Raw genomic sequence first — 24,751 nt, forward strand, 5'->3', positions numbered from 1 at the left:
TTGTAGCAGCATCAGTAGATGGCATCCGTTTTTACAGCTGCTACGCACCACCTAGCCTCTCAATTGCTGAGTTTACTGACTTCTTGGATCGACTGACCGAGGACGCGAAGCAACATCATCCAGTGGCGATAGCCGGGGACTTTAACGCCTGGGCAGTGGACTGGGGCAGTAAGCAGACTAATGCACGAGGAAGAGAGCTGCTAGAAGCTCTTTCTACACTAGATGTAGTCTTGCTCAACAGTGGTGACACGCCGACCTACACCAAAAGTGACGCAAGCTCGATTGTAGACGTCACTTTTGTCAGTACCAGCCTTGCTAAAGGTAACACTAACTGGAAGGTACTGGACATCTACACTGCCAGTGACCATCATGCGATACTCTGGGAAACGTCAAACGACCAGAACCTCCGGGGGCCTATCAAGCAATTTAACACCGTCGGTTGGAAGGTGAAATCTCTTGACCCAGAAGTATTGCTAACAGCCCTCGATAGTGATCCGATAGAGACTGGATGTGCAGAAGAACATACTAAGGCTCTGATGATGCGAGTAACACAAGCTTGTGATGCCAGTATGCCTCGCAAACGTGTTATGAATTCAAGACCTGCGGTACACTGGTGGAATGATCATATCAGCAACCTCCGTAAAGAGTGTCATCGAAAGAGAAGAATATCACAGCGTGGCTATCAACGACCTTACTCTGCAGTGCTGATCGCAGAGTACAAAAAAGCTCGTCGTGAACTTAATAAGGCCATAAAAGAGAGCAAAAGAAGATGCTGGAAAGAGCTCATATACGAGGTCGACAAAGACGTGTGGGGTCGGCCGTATAAGGTGGTCATGACGCACCTGAAGAAACAACAAATGCCGTCACCTACGTGTCCCCAACTCCTTCAGAAAATCGTCACTGCGCTGTTTCCACAGCAACACAGTCTCAATTATCAGTCAACGCGAGATAAACTGGACGACATTCCACCTGTCACTGAAGAAGAATTGTTGGAGGCCTGTAATCGGGTAGGAAATAATAAAGCGCCGGGATTGGACGGAATCCCTAATATAGCCTTGAAAACCATCATAAAGGCAGCACCAACATTATTTCTAGACGCTTACAACGCATGCCTCAAGGAGGGGACTTTTCCTCGTAAGCGGAAACAGCAACGGTTAGTACTTTTACCTAAAGGAAAGAAACCGCCAGAAGAACCGTCATCTTACCGACCACTCTGCATGCTAGATACGGCGGGTAAGATATTTGAGCGTATCATCCATCAGCGAATAGATGCAGTATTCGACCCACTCTTGGCAGACAACCAGTATGGATTCCGGAAAGGACGATCAACCCTGGACGCGATCAACCTGGTTGTTAATACGGCCAAAGAGGCAATCGCAGGAACTAGATGGAAGGGTGGAACGAAGAAGTACTGCCTGGTGGCTGCCTTGGACATCAAAAATGCTTTCAATTCCGCTAATTGGGACTGCATCATGCAAGCTCTCGACGAGAAGAACGTGCCAACATATCTTCGCAGACTAGTGATTAGCTATTTTACAGATAGAGTGCTGAAATACGATACAAAGAATGGTCCAAAAGAGTATGATATAACCGGTGGTGTGCCACAGGGCTTTGTTCTTGGTCCACTTCTGTGGAATATCATGTATGACGGGCTCCTGAGACTAAAGCTTCCAAGATGTGTCAAACTGGTAGCGTATGCGGATGATGTTGCCGCAGTGATCGTCGCCAAACACCTCGACGAGATTCAACATCTGTTTGACATCACTTTTGAGAAGATCAACCAGTGGATGGATACAGTGAACCTACAACTGGCCAAGCAGAAGACCGAAGCAGTGCTTATTACCAGCCGAAAAGAAGTTGAAACAATTAAGATTAATGTCGGTGACCGAAAAATCACATCACAACCTCATATACGATATCTGGGAGTGATGCTGGATGCACGACTCAACTTCAAACAGCAGGTGGAACATGTCAGTGCCAAAGCGTCAGTAGTGAGGGCTAGTCTCGCACGGCTGATGCCTAACATCGGAGGCCCAATGCAGAGCAGGAGGCTACTATTGTCATCAGTAGTCACATCAGTGCTCACTTACGGAATATCCATTTGGGCTGATGCACTGGAAACCCAAGAATCATGGAGAAAAGCTGGACCAATATACCGACTGAGTGCCCTACGAGTAGCTAGTGCCTTCCGCACTATATCAGAAGAAGCAGTGTGCGTCATTGCTGGAACCCTACCTCTTAGACTTCTAGCAGAGGAAAGACGGGCCCTTTACCAACGAAAAAGGTCAATTGCACTGAGCCCGGAAGAACTTAGAATTGAAGAACGGCAGAAGAGCATAGGCCGATGGCAACTACAATGGGATGCTGCAGAGAAGGGTAGGTGGACGCACCGTCTCATACCTCGGGTCGACATTTGGCTTAACCGGAATCACGGTGAGGTCAATTACTATCTTACGCAGATGTTGTCGGGACATGGGTGTTTTCGAGAGTATCTACACCGCTTTAAGCACGATGACTCTTCGGAGTGCCCGTCCTGCCCAGGAGCTGCTGGAGACGCGGAGCACGTCTTCTTTGTATGTCCTCGTTTCGATCCACAGCGTGAAGAACTGGAGAGGATCCTGAACCAGAGAATGCAACCAGATTCACTAGTAGAAGCAATGTTGTCATCAGAAGCTGCCTGGAACGCTACCAACACGTTTGCAACAGAAGTCCTTAAAGACTTGCGTTCCACCGAAAGAAAAAGAGCAAATAGCAGAAGATAGAAGGAAGATAGTTAACACCTTAGCCACCAGAAGGAAGAGCAGTAGCTAGATCCTCCCTTCACGAAGTAATACCTGACGGCGGTTTCCATGAGGGATTAGAGGAAAGAAGGAAAAGGGGTTTAGGGTTTAGTGGGTAGGGGCGTTAGTGTCGAGTTAGTATGACGCTGCGTCGAGTCGCCACATATCCAGGCCAAACAGCTATGCCTAGAATCCGTAAAAAGGATTCCCCCTAAAAAAAACACACACACACACACACACACACACACACACACACACATACACACACACACACATACATACAGACACAGTGACAACCTCGCGGAGATAGTCAAGGAAGCTTTCTGTGACCTTCAAACGTCGAGATCTGATGAAAACTCGATTTTTGCCAAACAGGCTGAAAACAATAACTTCCCGATTTTCTTAGCGGGAAGTTAGAAATTAGGACGACGGTTGACCCTGAAGACCATCCCTGCAACTTCCCGTTCATTTTGTTCTTAAGCGGTCAAAATTATACATTACGTTTTTGAGCTCTTCGAGGATAAAAAATATGATTTTTGTGGCATTTTGAGCTCTTCGAGCTCAAACTTCTAATAGCAGTTCAATAAAACACAATTTTTCGAATTTTCAAACCGCAATAACTTCTGAATGAATGAACCGATTTCCAAGTAGTTGGCGGTATTCGACGCAGTTTTTAAAGCTCAATTACGAATGTTCAAGTTTTAATCGATCGAGCCAGGAATTTCGAAGTAATTCCGAAAAAAACATTTTTTCGGTTTTCTTTCGACAACGATAACTCACGAACGAATCTACTGATTTTGACCAGGCTTACAGTGATCGACATGGTTTTTGATTTGAAGATCTGATTAGATTTTGGAATTGATCGGTGAAGCCATTTAAAAGTAATTCCAAAAAAACCACATATCAAAAAATTTTTTTTTGTAGTTTTTTTGAGATTTCTCAAAATGTACCGGTCCGAATCGATTCGAAGTGTATTCAAAATTTAAGTTTGGTCAAGCAAACTTGATTTTCAAAAACGGGGTAAAACCAATAACTTCCCAATTTTCTTAGCGGGAAGTTAAGAATATTCCACCGTAAAATCAAAAAATTTGAAAACTCATATCGTCATCACCTTCTTCAATGATAGTCTCAATTTAGTAAGGTTAATTTTCTTCGGCCACACGAGCTCCTTCTCTTCTCTGATCCAATTTTAGTATTAATTTTTTGGTTGTTTTTTTTAAGGATACTGATGTGTTATCGAGGTGATTAATCCGTTTAGCCATAGCCACGATTGTATTGACTCCTTGGCACCTAATTACCCCTCGTCGTCGAGAATTACCAGCTCAAAGTGAATTTCTTGGTTTCGAAGATCATACTTCTGTCGACACTCTTGATGGAGGTCTATCTGTATGTACATTATTTTCCCTGATGATGTCAAATTTTGATCTTCATCATCATGGCTATTCGGAGTCTGTGGTACTTCTGGCTCAGTTTCTGAGATGCCATCTTCCTCCTCAAGGATTTCAGCTGTTTAGTTTCTTCAAAACCCTGAATGGGCTATTAAAAATGTTTATCAATGTGTTATTACACTGATAGAAGGATTTGTTTATATTTAATAAGTTTTATTAACTGTTATTTATAAATGATTTTTTAACATCATAGGATTTAATAAATATTTATTAACAGTTAATAAATTGTTTATTAAATACAATTTATTAAATCTTGATAAATATTTATTAACAGTTAACATTTATTCATTAACAGTTAATAAATATTTATGACTGGTTAATGAATATTTGTTAACTGGTAAGTGGGTTTAGTTTTTTGCAAAAATCTCAAAAACTGATAAAGATTTTTCAAATTTGAAAAAAGATTCAAAAAGAGGAGAAAAGTTTCTTAAAAAAATTTCGACTCCCAGAATTATACGACCAATATTTATAAAAAATTGAAAATTTATAAAATATAATTTTTTTTTTTTAATTTGTTTAAAGTCGCATAAAGTACTAAGATCATGAGCGACTACGTTAGGGGGTAAACTTTTGAGATTGGAACTTATTTTATTTTTTTTGGGCTGAGCAGAATAATACACTTAAATATTGAAAATATTCATTGGTGTATGCCGGACTCGAACCCGGTCCAATGCTTTGGTAAGCAAGGGCCGGATCCGATAGGCTACTGCGCGCCTTATAAAACATTATATTTTATATATTATTATATTTTATAATATTTATAAAATTATAAAATTTTCCCAGAGGATTGAAAATACGCCCGAAAAAAGGTACTCCGGCTTGCACAAACCACGCCCCCTCCGGACCTTTAAAGAATAAATATTATTTAAACTTATTAAATTTGGAAATTAAAAATTGAAAAAAATCCGGTGTCTACAGGATAGATCAATGAACAATAATCCGCGATCCAAAAATTTTTATCGTGAATTTTTAATAAGTTATCCATTAGTTAATTAACAATTTTTTGTAGCACGAACATTAACATTGCAAAAGTACGATAGTTGTTAAACTTTTAATCTGAGAATTTTTTCCGTTCGTAGAGCTACTTTTAAAAGATCTTAGAATAGATTTCCGTTTTAAAAATTAAAAAATTGTCAATTTTCGTTTTTTATTAACAATTTACTAAGGTGAAAAATTATAAAGCTTTATTAAACATTGAAACAAATTTTTTTTTTCATAACATTATCATTGATCCGTTTTCTTATGATCAGAAGCTACTTAAAAATGACTTTTAATAATGTTTTTCTCCTATCGTTTAAAAAATTGTTGTAAACAAATAATTTAGATAATTTAAATTGTTTACTTCGGGATCGTACAAGTTTACTGAGCTCTTGGGAGATCTTAACAGATCATGTACCAAAAACTAAAAGTGACTACATTCTCTCTAAAGAGTATTTATAAAAAAACAATGCATGTAGTCCAGTCGAAATTTCTTCTTAGCGATTTTCACTGAGTAAGGTCTTTATTTTGCCTCTTCTCAACTGGACTAAAGGTATAGTTATCTAAGCTCAGTCCAGCGAAGAACTTAGTAAACTTGAACAAGCCCATTAAAATATTAAATAATTTTTAGGCTTGGTGAAAAATAATTAACCTTACATTTATCCTAATACTCCTGATACTCTATCCCTGATTGAAAATTCTCATTAAAAAGTATCGAAAATGATGAGATTTTAACTGTTTTCAACAATCCTAATTCTTTTTTTATGTATTTATAAATATACAGTTTACATAAAGCGACTGTTCATTTTTTAAATACTTTTCAATAAGTATTATAATATTTCAATAGTATTTCAATAAGTATAATATTTTTAAATTTAAAAAATCTTTATTAGTTTTTGAGATTTTTGCAAGAAACTAAACCCCCTTTTTTTAGTTAATTGTTAATAAATTTTGCAATTTTTGCAAGCGGAACTTCATTTTTTTTAAATCACCTAGATGCCATTCCAAATCAAATGACAGTCAGGGAAGCTTCCTGTGACCTTCAATCATCGAGATCTGATGAAATCTCGTTTTTTGCAAAACGGGGTAAAACCAATAACTTCCCGATTTTTGAAAATCTTCGATTTTCTTAGCGGGAAGTTAAAAAATGTTGCTCCAAAATGAAGCACCCTTATATATATATATATATATATATATATATATATATATATATATATATATATATATATATATATACCTGTAATTTTATATGTAGAATAATCAACTTTTTCATCCTTAATAATTTTAATGATTTCGATTTATTAATAATGACCATGTCTTTATTTTTTTCAGAATAGCGATCAATTAGATAATATGCAAATTAACAGTAGCAGTTTAAGTAATGATGAACATAATACTGTAAGTCATTTTTATCCCGACGATAGCGATGTCTCAGCTATAGACGTCACGAATGATATAACAAGTGAGAATAATGATAACGTTGCAAACTGTGACGATGGGAATTATTATAAAAATAGTGATAATAACGACGGTGATCATGATGATAGTATAGAAGCCGACAACGACGATGACGATGATGATAATGATGATGATGATAATAATGATGATAATGTTAATAGTAACAGTAAGTTATTCGTCAACTTGCATAATATACCAAATGCTGACGTTTCTTTGATTCTTAAACACAACAAAACTCCAAAAGATCATTTTCTTGCAGTAATCCAACATCAGCGCGACATAAATTAACATATAAGGCTACAATCGATAATCTAAAGTAGATTAAATCCTTATATCATAGTAATTCTATCCCAACAAATAAAGATGGACTCTGGAAGTGTCTCAGCCGTAATAACGATTTTTTAACATTTGATTATTATTATAAAAAATGTCACGACTATTTAGGTCTGAAGGATGCAGAATCTAAAAAATTACTAAGACAATGCGAATGTGGTAATTGTAGACCAAACGAAAGAGGATTTAAGTAACTTTATATAGATTAATCTAACAATGCAAATCCAAGAACTGTTATCGTTACCTAATATTATCGAGTCATTACAATATAGATTTCGAAAAATCAACAAAGATCCTTCTGCTTACGAAGATATTTACGATGGGCTAGAATATAAATCTTTAAGTGCTCCTGGGAAAATTCTAGAACCATGGTGCAACTTTTTTTTAACAATAAATACCGATGGATGTCAAGAAAGTAAATCGTCAAATTCAAGTGCATGGCCGATTGGTGCTGAAATAAATGAGCTACCTTTACACACCAGGAAAAAAAATGCTTCTAGCAGCAATATTTGTGGATGGAGAGCAACCTGTGATGAATAACTTCTTCAGACCTTTAACGACTGAAATGCAAGAACTGGTCCTAGGTCAGGTATGTCCTGGTTTAGGTCCTGGTAAATTTGTATACCCAGTATCACAGTGTCATAATATAATACGAACGGATACAGAAATACGTGAAGATATCACTCGTGCTTTCGATAGTAACAAAATAATTCATGGAGTTAAAAATATTTCACCATTGGTCGCACTACCAGAATTTGATATCCCGAAAAGCGATGTCATCGAAGTAATCCACGCTGTGTTTCTTGGAATAGTTCGACAACATACTAAATTACTGTTGACCAAAACTAATACATGCCATTATGTTGGAAGTCCTTGAATAAGGCAACAATCGATGAGTATCTATTAGCAATTAGACCTCCATTATGTCGCTCGCGAAAACTGCGATCTTTATCAACTTATGCGAAATAGAAGGCATCGAAGTGGCGTGATTGGTTTGATTATGCTCCTTTTTGCTTACAAAAAGTCTTACAAGAGAAGTACGTTAATCACTTTGCACTCTTATTGGAAGCAATTGATTGTTTGAATAGTGATAGTATATCTTCGACAAATTTGGATCGTTGCGATGCGTTATTGAAATATTCCATTAGATTATTTCAAAAGTTTTTTGGAGTAAAAAACATGACTTCGAATATCCATTTATTGACACACTTGGTAGAAGTTGTATGAAACTGGGGTCCAATATGGGTACATGAAGCATTTATATTCGAAGCTTAGAATAAGAAAATCATGGAATTTGTAACAAGTCCTCACAGCAGGACAAATCAAATCGCAACGCGTTTTTTCATGCATAAATTTATTATAACAGCTTTATATGATGAAACTGTATCTTTAGAAACCAAAAAACATAGCTAAACAAATTAAAATGCCAATAGGTGATAATCGTATTAGCATTGAAAATCGACTTATAGGTTTGGGCAAATGTGTCACACGCTTGCCAACAGAAAATTAATGCGAAATTTTAATGAACGCTGAATATCGACCTGCAAATATTAGATGTATCAATAGAATGAAATTAAATGGAATAAAGTATGAGTGTAAAAACAACAATAATTGTCAATTTTGCAATTTTATAATTTATTACAATGGAGTGTTCAGTATTGTCATTGCAATAATAGATTTTTGTCACGACAATGAAACAATCGGTGGTGTTCTTATTCAACAACTGCAAAAAGTTAGATATGCATTTCAAATACAACACATATGTGAGGTGGTCGGATCCAATAATATGTTTTTCATCAGAGAATCAGCTTTAATAAAACCAGCAGTTCAAATTGTAGGATCAGAAAAAATATATACAGTTAAGCAAGCAAATTGCTGGGAAACCGATTGATCAAAAAAAATTCATGTTATTTTTGAATAGTTAGAGAATCATATTTATAATCTATATCTGTAAGATTGATGTAAAAGTTCATAGAATAAAATGGTTGTTGAAATTATTCCTGTAACAAATAAATCGAATCTAACAATAAAAGAGAAAAATATTTAATTTTGTTTCGTTTCAATTTAATGTCAGCATGATAAAATATTATTAATTTAATGAAATTTAATAGAAATTTTTCCAATTTTTTAAAAGTTAAACTCGGAAATTCTTGAGATTTTCTTAATTTTCATGAAATCTAAGGGGCCATACATAAATTACGTCTCACGAATTTCAGGACTTTAAAACCCCTCCCCCCGTCCTTATCACAGGTTGTCACATTTTCCGAACATCCTCCCCCTTGATGTGACGTCACACATTTTTCAATAAAAATAATTAAAAAGAAACAGTTATTTTTATTTTTTAGAAAAGCAAGCGAACACTCGCTGACAATTTAAACCTACTTAGACTCTTACGATTCAGAACTCTTGAGAATTTTAGTATCTCACTTGCATTACAACGCCGCTTTAGAAATTAGATGTTGTTGCGAGAGAGATAAACTCATAACGAGAGTGCTAAAGTAATAATACCCAGGAAAAAAAGTTTGGATCTGCTCTGATTAAATTTGATCTGAGCAGATCAGATTTGATCTAAATTTAGATCTAAGTAGATATAGACAGATCTAACTTGATCTGCTCATGAAATTGAAAAGTAGGGATAAATAGATCTGTTCTGATCAAACTAGATCCACTCTGATCAAATTAGATCAATCCAGATCAAGTTTGATCAAAATTAAATTAAAATTAGATATAAATAGATCTGACTCGATCTATGCAGATCTAATTTAATCTGATTATTACGCGGAAAAAAAAGTTTAGATATGATCAGATCAAGTAAGATCAAATCAGATCAAGCTTTATGAATACATGTAATCATAAAGGTGATATGAATAGATCTACTTCGGTACGACTTTTTATACTTTATGTTCTAATAAATAGCTCTTACAAATGCACTAACTTTGATCACCTTTTTTTCTATTTAATACAAATTATAACCGAAATGTTATTGTTTCAATAGAAACTTTGAGTATTCTCCATTACAATCACGTGCATGAAATCTAGTGTTAAGTAATTTATTTATTTGTAATTAATCATCAAAATTGTTGAAGATCAAGCATTTTCGATTTTCAAAAATTTATAACTCAGAAATTATCAACTTACGGCAAATTTTATAAGAGTAATTTTCATCTTAAAATTGCCTAAAACATTAAAAAAAAATTTTCGATCTAAAATAAATTATTTATCGAATAATTGCTTAAACAAATGACTATAAACAATAGATGGCCCGGGATTTCACAAAAATGACTGGGATATTCGGTTTCAGCGGGTCAAAATACATAAAGTATTCATATTTTGTACACCGTTCTCAAAATTTTACGAAAAAATAATACAGCGCCGCCACTATTATCTGAATAGTAACTCAGTCAGGTACTTCTAGTAGCTAAATAATATGCTCTGGGACTGACCTGCAGAAGGACCCAGGTTCGAATCCCTAACATCGCAAACTGTTTGTCAGCGATGATTCGACTTGATATCACGGAAAATTGATATAAAGTACATAATTTCTAATTTGCAAGTATAAATAAGATAAATTTTACTATTATTTTAATTTTATAAACTTTTTTATCAGATCAAATTTGATATGGAAAGATCTGGCTAAAATGCAGATCTGCTCAGATCTAATGAATTTTATCTGATTTGATCAAAGCAGATCTACACTTTTTTCCCGGGTAAATATAAATTAAGTTTGTAAATATTTAAAGTTTTTTAACTTTCCGCTAAGAAAATTGAAAATTTTCAAAAATCGGGATGTTATTGTTTTTACTCCGTTTTTCGAAAATCGAGTTTTCATCAGATCTCGACGTTTTGAGGTCCTAAGAAGCTTCCCTGACTATTCCCGCGATGGTGTCTATATGTATGTATGTATGTATGTATGTATGTATGTATGTATGTATGAATGTATGTATGTATGTATGTATGTACGTATGTAAGTATGTATGTGTGTATGTGTGTGAATGTAAACCTCCCATAACTTTTGAACGGATTAACCGATTTGATCGCGGTTGGTGCCATTCGAAAGGGTTTGACTACACTTAGATTTTGAATGCTAGTTGAACCGATTCGGACTAATACATTTTGAGAAATCTCAAAAAAACTAAAAAAAAAATTTTTTAAAGCGGGTTTTTTCAAATAACTTTTTAACGACTTCGCCGATCAATTCCAAAAACTGATTAGCTTTTAACATAAAAAAGGCCATTCGGTAGCCGGAATGGAAGTAGATTTCATAACAATAAAAAAATTAGGAAAACGGTTGATCCTGAAGGCCATCCCTGCAACTTCCCGCTAATTCCATACTTAGGCGCTTAAAATTGCACCAATGACGTTTTTGAGCTCTTCGAGCTTAAAAGTACAATTTATGGGTTATTTTGAGCTCTCCGAGCTCAAAGAGATTGCTTTCCTATGCTTTTGAGCTCTTCGCGCTCAAAAGTCTGATAGAGATTTGATAAGACACTATTTTTTGAATTTTTAAACCGCAATAACTTTTGAATGAATTAACCGATTTTGACCGGACTGGTAACGATCGACGTGGTTTTTCGGAGTTAAGAGCTGATAAGTTTTTGAAATTGAACAATCAAGCCGTTTAGAAGTTATTCCAAAAAAACCACATTTGAAAAAAAATTTTTTTTCAGTTTTTTGAAGATTTCTCAAAATCTATTAGTTTGAATCGGTCCAAATGGTTTTCAAAATCTAAGTTCGGTCAAGCCCTTTCGAATGGCACAAACCACGATGAAATCGGTCAAGCCGTTCAAAAGTTATAAGCGGTTCACATACTTTCACACACACACACACACACACACACACACACGCACACACACACACGCGCTCGGGGCAGAAGAGATACTGCTACCGGGCGCGTCTCCCCGAGCAGATGGGAGAACGCTCGCTGTCCTTGGATGACACTTAATCTCTTAGTTGATGAGGTACAGCGGGTAGGAGCCAAGCAAAATAACCAAACAAAATAAGCTCCCGTGGACAAAACTCCCCTTTAATGAGTTGGTCACACTAACTGACCTAGCAAGACGATTGGTTCCTGCTGTAACTCACTGGGAGTGTCCGGAACCTGTATCGTAGTTTCCGACGATGCAGGCCACGGCTGATGTGAGCTTGCTCTGCCGAGGTGAAAGTTGCAGCAGTGGATCAGGAGCCAGCCACTTCGGGCCTTGATCAGGAAGTACGCAGTGAGTGTTAGAGATCGGAATCTTCACCGCTCCGAGCGAGTCTAGTCCGTCCGTGTATTCCGGGACTGGCTAAGTGTCGGCTAGGCCTCAGGGAACTGGGGTAGGAGTACTATCTCCGAGGGTACACCCGTTCCTAGTTATGGCAACCCGCTCCACTCCGTACGATGCGCTGGTAAATCAAAAAAGTATGAGTACGTTACAGGAAACAAACATGAATAGAAACGGGCTTCATGCCCAACAAGCAGCGATTGAAGCAAGCGCTGACATGAAGAGAACGCAAACGTTGGAGCGCCTTGAGAAGCTGACCATTGAGCTGCAAGAGTTTGTCCAAACTAAGGTCAATATCCACAAGGAGATAAAGACTAAGACAACCGGTGTAGTCAATGCTCCTGGAAGATTCAAGAAACTGGACGAAGAATGGCGCTCATCATTACACCGCACCCCTTGTGCTACATCGGAGAGAAACAGTCAAGTGGTTGTTGAAGAAGCGATGGACACTGGAGCCGAAGGTGACGGAGAATCAGTCGCTGAAGAAGAAAGTGAAACTATCACAACGGCAGAGACTGAATCCTTTGACCAAGACAGCCGCATCCTGAGGAAGTTGAAAAGAAAAATTCGTTCTCCCGAAGGCGGAGCTTTTCATACTCCCAAGAAGCTAAAAGACGTTGGACCTGGTCATCCCATCAAGAAGCAGGAAGTGGTTAAGGATCTTCCACAAAACTCTTGTGAACAGAACAAGAAGCCAGGCTGGGAAAAGGTGCAGTCCAGAAAGGACAAGAAGAAGGAGCGCAAGAAACTGCCCCCAGAAAAACCTCTGGTGCCTCCACCGAAGCCGAACCAAAAGCCAAGAAGAACAGCAATGAGACCGGAGGCACTTATTATCCGTCCAGCGAACAAAGATAAGTATTCTGAAATACTTACACGGATCAAGGCGGACGTTCGCCCAGATCAGGTCCGCAACACAGTCGAGAAGATACGCAGGACCGCGACAGGGAACATTCTCATCATGCTGTCGAAAGGCAGTAGTGATAGAGGTAAAGACCTGCAGAAGACTATCGCGGGAATACTTAAGGAGGACGCAAATGTCATTAGTACAGGACCTGAAGAAGACCTGGAAATTCGCGATATTGACGATACTACAACTAAAGATGACATTCTAACAGCTTTACAAGAGGCAGCTGGAAACGATTGTGGTATAACAGTAGAGGCCATTAAAATTCGTAAGGTCTTACGTAGCAGAACACAAATTGCGTCGGTGACTCTGGCAGCAACGGTAGCGCAGAAAGTGGTAGGAGAACACGGTAAGATTAGGATCGGCTGGACCAATTGTCGTATTAGAACAGTACTAAGACCAGTCCGATGTTATAAATGCTGGCATTTTGGACACCGTGCGGTTCAGTGCACAAGTAAAGTCGACCGCTCCAAACTTTGCATTAAATGTGGAGAAGAGGGACACAAAATCGCCGAATGTAATAAGCCTGCTAAATGCGCACTGTGTGCGGATCAATCCGGTACAGAGAATAACGCCCATCATGCCGGCACAAGCAGATGCCCAGTATACCAAGAGGCACTCAAGAAGATAACTGATAAACGAAAATGAGAATACTGCAGCTAAACATCAACCACTGTGAAGCGGCGCATGATTTGCACATGATGGAAAAAGCCACCGGAAGAACCGTCATCTTATCGTCCACTCTGCATGCTGGATACACCCGGTAAGATACTAGAACGTATAATCCACCAAAGGATCGAAGCAGTTGTCGATCCACTCTTAGCAGACAATCAGTACGGATTTCGGAAAGGACAATTAACCCTGGGCGCGATCAACCTGCTTGTCGGTATAGCTAAAGACGCAATCGCCGGTACCAGATGGAAGGGGGGAACGAAGAAATATTGCCTGGTGGCAACTTTAGACATAAAAAATGCCTTTAACTCCGCCAACTGGGATTGCATCATGCAAGCCCTTCAAGAGATGAACGTATCAGGATACCTACGAAGGATAATCGCTAGCTACTTCACAGATAGAGTCCTGAGATATGACACGAAGAATGGTCCAAAGGAGTATGATGTTACTGGAGGTGTACCGCAGGGTTCTGTTCTCGGTCCACTTCTCTGGAATGTCATGTACAACGGATTGCTGAGACTGAAACTACCAAGAAACGTCAAACTGGTAGCGTACGCGGACGACGTAGCCGTAGTAATAGTCGCCAAGCATCTTGATGAGATAAAACATATGTTCGCTATCACCTTTGAGCGAATTAACCAGTGGATGGACACAGTAAATTTACAACTGGCTAAACAGAAGACCGAGGCTGTACTTATCACTAGCAGAAAAGTGGTGGAAACGATCAATCTAAACGTCGGAGACCAAGAAATCACATCCCAACCATTCATTCGATATCTGGGAGTGATGCTCGATGCCCGACTTAACTTTAAACAACAAGTTTAACACGTGACCACCAAAGCATCAGCAGTAGTAGCCAACCTAGTACGATTGATGCCCAACATCGGTGGCCCGAAGCAGACAAGGAGGTCATTGCTATCATCAGTAGTTACATCGGTCCTCACATATGGTATATCCATTTGGGCCGACGCACTTGAGATCCAAGAATCATGGAGGAAAGCATGTCCAGTTTACCGACTGAGCGCGCTAAGAGTAGCCAGCTCCTTTCGAACAATATCAGAGGAAGCAGTGTGTATCATTTCCGGAACTTTGCCGCTCACGGCAAAGTCCTAGCTGAGGAAAGACGTAACCTTTACCAACGAAAGAGGACAACCGCACAAAGTGCCGAGGAACTCAGAGCTAAAGAACGGCAGAACAGCATCGCGCGATGGCAATCGCAGTGGGACGCCGCGACAACAGGGAGATGGACACACCGTCTCATACCAAGGATTGACGTTTGGCTTAACCGGAATCACGGCGAGGCCAACTACTATCTGACCCAGATGTTGTCAGGACACGGCTGTTTCCGGGAGTACCTTTATCGCTTTAAGCACGATGATTGCCCAGAGTGTCCGTCTTGCCCAAGAGTTGCTGAAAATGCAGAGCACGTTTTCTTTGAGTGCCCTCGTTTTAACCCACAGCGTGATGAGTTAGAGAAGATCCTGAACAAGAAAATCACACCAGAGTCAATAGTAGAAGAAATGCTGTCATCTGAAGCTGCCTGGAACGCCACAAGCACGTTTACCACCGAAGTGCTTACAGAGCTGCGTTCCATTGAAAGAAAAAGGGCAAATGACAGAAACTAGAAGGAAGGAAAAATAACACCTTAGCCACCAGAAGGAATAGCAGTAGCTAGATCCTCCCCTCACGAAGTAATGCCTGACGGCGGTTTCCATAAGGGATTAGAGGAAAGAAGAAAAGGGGTTTAGGGTTTAGTGGGTAGGGGCGTTAGCGTCGAGTTTTAGTATGACGCTGCGTCGAGTCGCCACATATCCAGGCCGAACAGCTATGCCTGGAATCCGTAAGAAGGATTCCCCCCCCCTAAGATAAAAAAAAAAAAAAAAAAAAAACACACACACACACACACACACACACATACAGACACCGTGACAACCTCACGGGGATAGTCAGGGAAGCTTCCTGTGACCTTCAAACGTCGAGATCTGATGAAAACTCGATTTTTGCAAAACGGGGTGAAAACAATAACTTCCCGATTTTTTAAAATCTTCAATTTTCTTAGCGGGAAGTTAAAAAAAACTACTAGAATATACAAAAAAAAAAAAAAATCTGTCATTACACAGATTTCCGCATCACCCATGAGGTACCATGTAGTTTAATGCGTTCCCATTTTTTTAAGTGGTAGGTCCCCAGTACTAAAATTAAAGCTTATTTAAAGAGCTTTCAGATGCATTTTACAGAATTTCAATAAGTTATCCCATTCAAAAGTTATTCGAGTAAGAAAGTGAAGAAATATGAATTTTTATGATTTTCAAAATTTTGAAATCCTCGTATTTCTAAATTACTTGACCGATTAAGCTCATCTTCGAACTTGACTTTGGTATTTATCTGTAGAATAAGTATGTTGAGTTTGGTAGAGAACCGTTGTAAATTGGCGACGCTATCGTCCTGACAAGGCGCATTATATCCCATATATGTATATATATATATATATATATATATATATATATATATATATATATATATATATATATATATATTTATATATATATTGTGACGTTATTTTTCACATGGGGTCTGTGACAACTGAGCGTCACATCGAGCACTAGCTCAAAAGCTCAAAAATATTGTACAGCGATAACCCAAGATACTGTAAATAGAACGATTTAAAATTTTTTTTTTATTGATTTATGGTAATTGTGGATAGTTAGTTACAGGGTTAGGTAAAGTAGGAGGCCGCGATATCAAGCCTCGCGGTAATACAGGATTTGGGGAATTAGTTCGCGAATTAGTTACAGTAAGATAGAGGAGTGATCATCGATCAAGAGAGTTCGAGTTCGACCGCCGTCCGAGACGGACGTGTTCCAGATAGTCGGTCTTCAACCGTTGTCCAGGTTAGACGCTACAGAAAAATTATTCAGTCTTCGTCCAGGATGGACGCGTTCCCGATAAATTTTTATTCGTCTTCAGAGACGATTACGCTACAGATTCTCTCTTCTTTTGTTTATTTAATTAATTATTTAATTAGCTTCGAGTCGTTTGGGTTATAGCTACAGATTTAAGAGTAATAATGAGGAAAGTGATTGAGTTTTGTGTGAGTAAGGTAAAGTAAAGAGTAAAGTTATTAGTTGGCGTCTCGAGCTTGTGGACGAGTCTACGTTGCCGTGGAGCGGGACAATAAGTCACCCGGCCTCGTGGATGCTAGGTAACTAGCCCTTTTGAGACTCCTGGTGGACTACGGAAGTCCAGCTGTAATGCTGGCGCTCCAACATGGGAGGAGTCAGGTGTGAGTAGGAATCGGTTTTAGTAATTTTGCCCTTGTGGTGGTTTTGGTATTTCTGACGAGACTTGACCAACCTCGCCGAGAGTACCGCTGGTCCACGTTAATTTTGGCAGGCCACAGGTGTGATCGGACCATTGTGCCTGTGGAAGCCTTTGGTCAGTGTTAATTTTGAGGGTTAGAACCTCTTGTAAAATCCTTTTACGATTCCCTACTTATACCGGCTCCAGGAGAGGTAGCCACCATGGACGATCCTGGCTCGGGAAAAGGAAAGAAGGTATTATTTAATTTATGTTATTTCTGTCGAGTTAATTTCGTATTCTGGGGAATAGTCCTCTTGTAAAACGTTTGTTGCGGTACGTTTTAAATTTATTCCTTTTCTTTGAGTAAAGTAAGAAGGATGCTTAGTTTAAGGTATATCTTATGAGTTTTTATTTTGTACGGTTAAGAGAGTTAAGGATTTTGTGAAGGGTATGTTTTGAAGCCCCAGGTCATTTTAGATATTTATACTTTAATTGGGTTATCGCTCCAGTAAGAATCAAATGTAATTAGAATTATTTAATTTTTGTATTTCTAGCTAAAAGTTATATTGAGTTTTGTAACGGTTATATTTATTCGAGTTTCCGGTAATTAAGTTCCTGTATCTGTTTTGTTGTAACCCTTGTAGTTAAAGTTTTGTTAAGTTTTTTGGGACTTTGTTAATAAATCAGCTATCAATCCGAAACATCAGCGTCTTGATTTACACACGTTTCCCCAACGTGCAACCGGATCACCCCCTCTCTCCACAATCCACACACTGAGCGACACCGAGTATACCCGCCTTCTCTGCTGCAGCTCCCAGCCTTATTGTTACAGTTCTTTGAGTTTTGGTAATTTCTCGCAAATAAAATTATCTGGCGTCCTTACGGTTATAGATGAGGCAGTTCGCGGGAGTATGAGAGTCGGAAGTATAACGTTTGGGGTTGAATCTCTAGGTTTTAATTTAGTTCAAAGAGACCACCCACCAACCCCCTTAAATCTCCAGATTTAACGTTATAATATATAAATACATACATATATAAACTTTTGAACCATATGCATTTTCTGAATTCGCTTGACGAGCTGAGTCGAAATATAGCAAAATTTTTCAAAAGTTCCGTCATGAGGACCAATGCAATAGTTAGATTTCTATGAAATCTACTAAAAACCACGTCTATCGCCACCAGCCCGGTCAAAATCGGTTGATTCGTTCGTGAGTTATCGTTGACGATAGAAAACCGAAAAAAGTGTTTTTTCGGAATTGCTCCGAAATTCCTTCGGAGTTCGATCAAATTAAACTTAAAGATTCTACATGAGGTTAAAAAAACTGCGTCGAATTCCGCCAACCGCGTAAAAATCGATTCATACATTCAAAAGTTATTGCGGTTTGGAAATTAAAAAAATTGTGTTTTATCAAACCTCTATCAGAGTTTTGAGCTCGGAAAGCTCAGAATGACACACAAATTGTATTTTAGAGCTCGAAGAGCTCAGAAATATCATACGTGGAATTTCAAGTGCTTAGCTATGAAATTGGCGGGAAGTTGCAGGGATGGTCGTCAGGGTCATCCGTTTCCCTAATTTTTATTTACATATAAGTTTCGCGATTGAGTAATTCAAATCTTAACATCTGACGTCACAAAGCTTCTGACCCCCCCCCCCTTTTTTTATCACACAATATCAGATTTTGTTGATACCCTCCCCCCCCTCCTTTGAGGTGTGACGTAATTTATGGATGACCCCTGACAGAAGTCAGCAGGGATCCATCATCTTTATTCTCTCTTAGTTAACACTTAGAGATAACGTTCGAGCTTGTGTACCGCTCCAGACTCCAACGCGATTTTTAATTTAGCTCTCGAACGGACAAAGTGACAACGTTCGGATATTTGAAATTGCTATTTCATAGTCCTTACGCCCATTACTCACTCCGTTCGTGACATTCCAAAAGGCACTGGCTCCAAAAACTTCAGCAACAAGCCACCGGCCTCACTTCACACACGAAACAACTTTCAAAAAGCCTCGTTGTCAGTCTTTCCTGCCCTTGTATAGTCTCCCGCCTATCTGTTCTCGAATTTTCTCTGCACGCTAATTTTTTCCGGGGCAGCGGTGGGGGATTTTTGACTTGTACGCCCGGTGACGAGTTGAATAATTACTTGTCAAAAATCGAAAGGTAAGGAAAAACCCTTACCAACCGTGGCGTCAATTTTGTGGTCCATAAAGACCGTGGGAAATTCGATTTCCCTTGTTACAATGTTTAAGAATTTCAGACAGTTAATAAATTTTTGAAATTATTAATTAGTTAATAGATCTGTTGATCAATAAAAACACAGAAAGTATTTAGGCGATTTCGCAATCTTTCAAAAATTTTACATATCAAATTATCGTTCAAAGAAAGTTGTTCTTTCTTTGATAAAACTAAAATTTTTTGTTCTTCTGATGATGCTCAACAGCAATACAAAAATTTTTAAAACTTTGTGAATATTTATTGTCACAATGATGATTTCTACTTTGATTAAAATCTTTGCATTGCTGTGAAGCGACATCAGAAAAAATGAAATTTTCCGTATTTCTGTAACATAGAATCGAATTGTCGGTGCTGGTGTGCTAGTGATAATTAGATTTGTCGCATAATACAGGAACGTTGTACAGTGTATTGGTTCACTATAGTACAACAATTCATAAACTTAAATTTTTTATACAATAATAGAAAAAATAATGTTGATTTCACAGATAAAATCCAAGTTGAAGCATCGTTTAGAGGATCAGAATTTTTGAAAATTGATTTGAGCAATGGAAACCCAATTTACAATGTTGATGAATCAATTTCGATACAATTCAAGACTCGTCAACATAATGGACTGCTTTTTTATTCAGGTAAGTTGAAAAACTCTTTTTAACTTCCTGCTAAGAAAATCGCAAACTTTTAAGAATCGGGAAGTTATTGGTTTTACCCCGTTTTGCAAAAATTGAGTTTTTATCAGATCTCGACGTTTTGAAGTCACAAGAAGCTTCCCTGACTACCCCTGAGATGTTGTAACTATGTAACCCACATAACTTTTAAACGACTGAACCGATCAGAACCTACCAAACGGTGTTTCAAAGAATTTCCTCAAATTTAGATTTCCTGTGAATTTAAACCGATTCAGACCGATAGATTTTGAGAAATTTCAAAAAAACTACAAAAAAATCGACGAGTAGGTCAATGGGTGCGGCTCCCGCAATGACCAATATAGCCGCCTCGGAAACCGTTCGATAGGCGCAGGCAACCCTGAGAGCGCCTTGCCGCTGCAATGCCGCTATTTTTTGTCGACAGGTCTTCTGTTTCAATATGCCTGCCCATATTTCTGCTCCATAAAGCAGTACTGAGTGGACTATTTCTAGAAGAACTCTTCGCTTTTTGGTTCTTGGTCCCATAGTGTTGGTCATGATTCTTGCCAGGCTAGACACCGTCTTGCTGGCTTTCTTGCATGCACTGTCAAAGTGTTCGCGGAAAGATAGTTTCTCGGCTATCATTACCCCTAGATAGTGCAGGGCCCTTGTTGACGTTAGTGTTGTTCCTTCCATGTCCACAGCGAATGGTTTTGGGAACCATTTTTGACGTGTCAGAACAACCATCTCGGTTCTATGCTTAGTGAGTTTCAGGTAGTGTTTATCAAGCCAGGTCTCGACGGCGTCCATGGTTTCCCGAACCAGTAATTCGGTCTCTTCTAGGCTGTCTACTACTATCGTGGCCGTAATGTCGTCTGAAAAGCCCGTTAGCTCTACTTGCTTTGGTAACGAGATTTCAAGAAGTTCGTCGTAGTCTGCATTCCATAGATCGGGCCCCATTATTGAGCCTTGCGGTACGCCAGCCGTTATGGCGTATTCTTGTGGGCCTTCCGTAGTTTCCGCTATCAGATTTCTTTCGTCCAGATAGTTGTCGACTAGTGCCAGATTCTCTGGCTCCACGTCAAACTTGTGCTCCAGAGCATCTAAAATGTCTCTCCAATTTGCGCTGTTAATTGCGTTTTTGACATCTAGTGTGAGGAGGAGACATACTTTACAAGCTTTGAGGCTACCAGACCATGGTTGTGTTGCTGTCTTTATAACTTTCTCGATCGCTCCGACTGTTGAACGACCTTTCCGGAAGCCATGATGGTTGGTGGCAAAACCTCCAGCACGGTCGATGTCGTTGCGAAGTCTCCCTTGTATGAGCTTTTCGAGCAGTTTTCCAGCAATATCTAGCATACAGAGTAGTCTAAACGACGAAGGTGTTACGGGGGTTCCCTTTCCTTTGTCTAAGAGAACCAATCTCTGCCGCTTCCAGACCGCGGGAAACGTTCCAGTTGCTAAGCATGCGTTGTAGGTGTTCAGGAGTATGTCTGGGTATTCCAGGGCTACAATCTTGATCACCGCTGCCGGGATGCCATCAGGTCCAGGTGCCTTTCCTGTTTTGAGTGACTTGGCCGCGTCTTGTAGTTCTTTAGTTGTGAAGAGTGTTCCTTCGCTGTTTTAAGCGTAGTGTTTCTTACCCCGCGGCGGGTTTTTGAGGAAAAGCTCCGCTACAATGCTGTCCATTAAGACAGGAGACTTCGGCGCTTCTGGTGAAGCCTTTCCAAGTCGTTTGGTGACAATTTGGAAGGCTTTGCCCCAGATGTCCTTGTCGAGATCATTACAGATTTGTTTCCACAATATCGCTTTTCTTGCTTTAATGGCTCGATTTAGCGTCTTCTTGGCCTGCTTGTACTCTTTTGAATACAAGTCCTCGTTTGGGGAGCGTTTCGCGGCTCTCGTTGCGTGGCGACGTAGCTTATGACATCTTTTGCGAAGTTCTGCTATGTCTATTGACCACCAGTACGCCGGCCTGTGGAAACTCCTATTTTTCAACCGCGGCATAGAGGCGTCACATGCGGCAGCAATCTCCTTCATCATATTTAGCACTGCCTTTTCCGTCACGCTGCAGGTATCCGGAATCAGGTTGTTCTGAAGGATAGACGAGCTTCGTGCAAGTGAAGCTCGCAATGCCTCTGGATCAAGCATTCTGGCATTCCACTTCTGCTTAGAAAGGTCGCGTTGTGATACCGGAGTAGATGACAATCCAACGTTGAATGACACAAACTGGTAGTCACTGTCACTGTATTCTTCGGATACAGTCCAGTCTTCGATCATGTTGGCAGTCCTTGGAGTCTATGAGGTCGAGTCTAGCCACAACGTCAGTGACCTTGTTACCTCTGGTGTCGGAGAAAGCACACGGGCTGTCTTTTTCTGTGGTGGCTTCTCGATTATTGAAGAAGGGCTAGGCGTGGCCAGCTGCCTCTTCTTGTTATTGTCCTTTCCTTGCTGTGGTATCTTTTTATGAGTGACCAAAGATGGCTGTGGTTTTTTGGTCCGACTCGGAGTTACTTGGGTCGTTGATTTCGACATGCCTAGTGATTTGTTGGCTAACTTATATGCTGTAGTAATAGATGTAACCAATTTTCTAATCTCATGATGGAGATTCTTCTTGTCTTTTATAAACTCGGCTAACTCTTCGATCTTGATGCTGAGCCTCTCCATTGGTGACTGTTGACCTGTAACGGTCGGTACAGAGTTGATTCTTCCTCGGTAGGTTTGATTAGTGACAGGAGCAAAAGGTCCTCCACTTTTTGGAGGAATGTTGCTCATCTGTCCGTTATCTGTTATCTGAGCTGATTTCGTACTCCCTGTAACCTTGCTAGCATTGCTAGACAGCAGACCAATGGGGTCTACTCCGCTGTTCAAACGGTCGCTTGATAACGACGAGTTCAGGCCCGTTTGCACGTCTTCCCTCGCCAGCACTGAGGTATCCCCCCTCTGCACCGTAGACGATGTTTGAAATTGATCTGGCATTTTCATATAATCTTTTGCTAGGTTTTGGTCCATCCCGAGTATTCTATTTCCTCGGTACCCGACGCATCTGACATGCAGATATGCCGGGCATTCCCCTATCCGCTACCTGGGGAGGCGCCTAATGCGGGACCCAGCAAGCCCGACACGAGTGTGTGTTTCGAGACACTGTCCATACATGCTTGTAAATTTACGATTCTAGTAAAAAATTTTCTGTTATTTATAATTATAAAAATAATAATTATAATTATAATTATGATAAAAATTATTATTACAATAATAATAATAATAATAATAATAATAATAATAATAATAATCATTATTATTATTATTATTATTATTATTATTATTATATTTATAATTATAATTTCAGAAAAAAAAAATTACTCAGAATAAAAATAATTTTCATAAAAAATTTCCTCAACAAAATAAAATTTGGCGATTGACGTGGTTTTTCAATCTTAAGAGCTGATTGGTTTTTGGAATTGATCAGTAAAGCCGTTTAAAAGTTATTCCAAAAAAACCACTTTTGAAAACAAATTTTTTTTTAGTTTTTTGGCGATTTCTCAAAATCCACTAGTCTAAATCGTTTTAAAGTATATACAAAATCTAAGTTTGGTCAAGCCCTTTCGAACGGCACCAACCGCGATAAAATCGGTCAAACCGTTCAAAAGTTATAAGAGGTTTACATACATCCACACACACACATATACACACACACACACACACACACACACACACACACACAAACACACACACACACTCACACACTAGGGCGCTTTTTTTTTAACTATTTTTTTTCTGTGCCATCGTGAAATTTTGTTACAAGTACCCAAAAAAAAAATACCATATAAGTTTGGAAACTTAATATTAATATTTAAACCTCGACCCAGGTGTTTAAAGATTTCCTCTTTGAAAATCACGGAAACTGATTTTTTCATGTTTAAATTTCTGTAGCTCAGTGGCATTACTTCGCATCGCTTCGACTTTGAACGGGTTTTTTTTTTTTTTAATTAAATGCTCTACAAAAGTGTCTTTTACGGCCAAGCCGTAACTCGAACCGGCGAGGTAGTACAGGCCTCTAAACTAGATTGTTCCATTAAATTCGCGTTTTTTCGAAGTTAACTCGTGAATGACAAGCTACAGAAAGAATGTGAATAACAAACTTGTAGGAAATCCAATTTCCTACAAAAAAGTTCCCGAGCACCAAGTCGCTAAAATCAAAATTTTCTGAGATATTTAATGATGAATTTTTAATAATTTCAAATGTTTATCGAAAATTGCGTCAAATTATAAAAAAAATATCTTTCAAAAATATCATCCTGGGTCGAGGACCTGGGTCGAGGTCTTAATATTGATATTAAGGGCTCAAACTTTCAGGGTATTTTTTTTTTTTAGTACATGCAACAAAATTTCATAAGGGGACAGAAAAAAAAATAGTTGAAATAAAAAAAGCACCCTGACACACACACACATACACACACACACACACACACTCGGGGCAGAAGAGATACTGCTACCGGGCGCGTCTCCCCGAGCGGATGGGAGAACGCTCGCTGTCCTTGGATGACACTTAATCTCTTAGTTGATGAGGTACAGCGGGTAGGAGCCAAGCGAAATAACCAAACAAAATAAGCTCCCGTGGACAAAACTCCCCTTTTATGGGTTGGTCACACTAACTGACCTAGCAAGACGATTGGTTCCTGCTGTAACTCACTGGGAGTGTCCGGAACCTGTATCGTAGTTTCCGACGATGCAGGCCACGGCTGATGTGAGCT

The 24,751-nt window shown here is 39.1% G+C and overlaps 1 protein-coding gene across 1 annotated transcript in view; it reads left to right on the forward strand.

Annotated features, from left to right (window-relative positions):
- Positions 1–24,751, forward strand: part of LOC123263793 (neurexin-3-like) — a 763,584-nt gene that overhangs the window by 76,130 nt on the left and 662,703 nt on the right. Inside the window, exon 3 of the mRNA XM_044726803.1 lies at positions 19,860–20,003. Within this exon, the coding sequence (XP_044582738.1) occupies positions 19,860–20,003 (144 nt within the window). The remainder of the gene's footprint in view (positions 1–19,859; positions 20,004–24,751) is intronic.

This window comes from Cotesia glomerata, linkage group LG1 (genome assembly GCF_020080835.1).
Source record: "Cotesia glomerata isolate CgM1 linkage group LG1, MPM_Cglom_v2.3, whole genome shotgun sequence".
Taxonomy (NCBI): Eukaryota; Metazoa; Arthropoda; class Insecta; order Hymenoptera; family Braconidae; genus Cotesia; species Cotesia glomerata.